This window comes from Sphaeroforma arctica (assembly GCF_001186125.1).
Source record: "Sphaeroforma arctica JP610 unplaced genomic scaffold supercont1.8097, whole genome shotgun sequence".
NCBI classification, from domain to species: Eukaryota; class Ichthyosporea; order Ichthyophonida; genus Sphaeroforma; species Sphaeroforma arctica.
Genome location: NW_014032461.1, coordinates 1 through 1,296, shown reverse-complemented (window position 1 = coordinate 1,296; position 1,296 = coordinate 1). Strand labels below are relative to the sequence as shown.

The following is a 1,296-nucleotide window of genomic DNA, read 5'->3' as shown; positions in this document are numbered from 1 at the left end:
CTGGGTCTAAGGTTTTAGGGTTTTAATACTACACATACCTGGCTCTAAAGTTTTAGGGGTTTAATACTACACATAACTGGGTCTAAGGTTTTAGGGGTTTAATATTACACAGAACTGGGTCTAAGGTTTAGGGTTTCAATACTACACCTACCTGAGTGGGCTCTAGTCGGCTCCGCATCAACTCATTCATCACTTCGGAAATGGACTGAAAGGGTAAATGAACGCAGGAGTCAGATTGTACTGTTACGATTAAAAAATATGAAGACACTATACATATATATACATATCAAAATACAAGAACGCAGGAGTCAGATACTACAATCAAACACTACACGACAATCCGACAACAGGATCACTTTCTTGCACAATGGCAACACTAAGCAATCTAACAAATTAACAACACTACACGACAATCCAACTATAGGACAATATCACTCACCTTCTTAAGTTCGTCGAAGCGCATCAAGTCATTGATATTCTCGCACTGGACCACAATGCGAGTCAGTTCATCGAACACTAATTCAACACAGCGCAGAGACGGCTCTTGCAAACGCTCGATTTGTTTCTTGACCAGAAGTTCGAAGCAGACCTAATGTTCATGGAACGGAATAGGCACGTTTAGCAATGCGTTTGTAGCCGACAAGGTGATTCTTCGGCAGAAACTCAAAGCAGACAATGTATAGGTACGGTTAAGATATACATATATACCTATACCTATATATAAGACAAACAAACACACGAGAAAATCACACACACCTCAGGTACAAATAACGCCCTCCTGGCACCGGTAGCATTGCGCATAGCCGTGCGGATGTCACTGACCGTCAGACCTGCCAGGGCGTCTACGGCATCCAACGTAGCACCGAATGTGTCATGGAATATGTAGCACACACGCGCACCCCCCGACAGCTCACGTGTCGCCAAGTCACGGTAGGTACCGTCTATGATCTGGAAGGGAACGGAGAGTGGGAGAGGCAGGTAGGCATGGTTACAAGGGGTGTACAGTCAACGGTAAGGTTAACGTCGACTGTGTGAGCCAAGTCGCGGCAAGTGAGACGGTGGCGAGAGATGGGATAGGGATCAGGCCATGGTCAAGGGATACATGACCCTACACTATAACTACCCACACAACACTATAACTACCCACACAACACTCTGACTACACAAACAACACTATAACTAAACACACAACACTATACATACACACACAACACTATAACTACACACACAACACTATAACTACGCATACAACACTATAACTACACACTCAACACTCCAACTACGCACACAACACTT

General features: G+C 44.4%; 1 protein-coding gene across 1 annotated transcript; it reads right to left on the bottom strand.

The window, feature by feature from the left end:
* Nucleotides 1-439: 439 nt before the first annotated feature.
* On the bottom strand, nt 440-801 carry SARC_16448 (hypothetical protein; the record flags this gene model as incomplete). The annotated part of the gene is made up of 2 exons (XM_014289447.1): nt 440-589; nt 757-801. Coding segments are annotated over 2 exons (195 nt in total), but the record flags the coding sequence as incomplete, so codon positions are not given.
* Nucleotides 802-1,296: the final 495 nt, after the last annotated feature.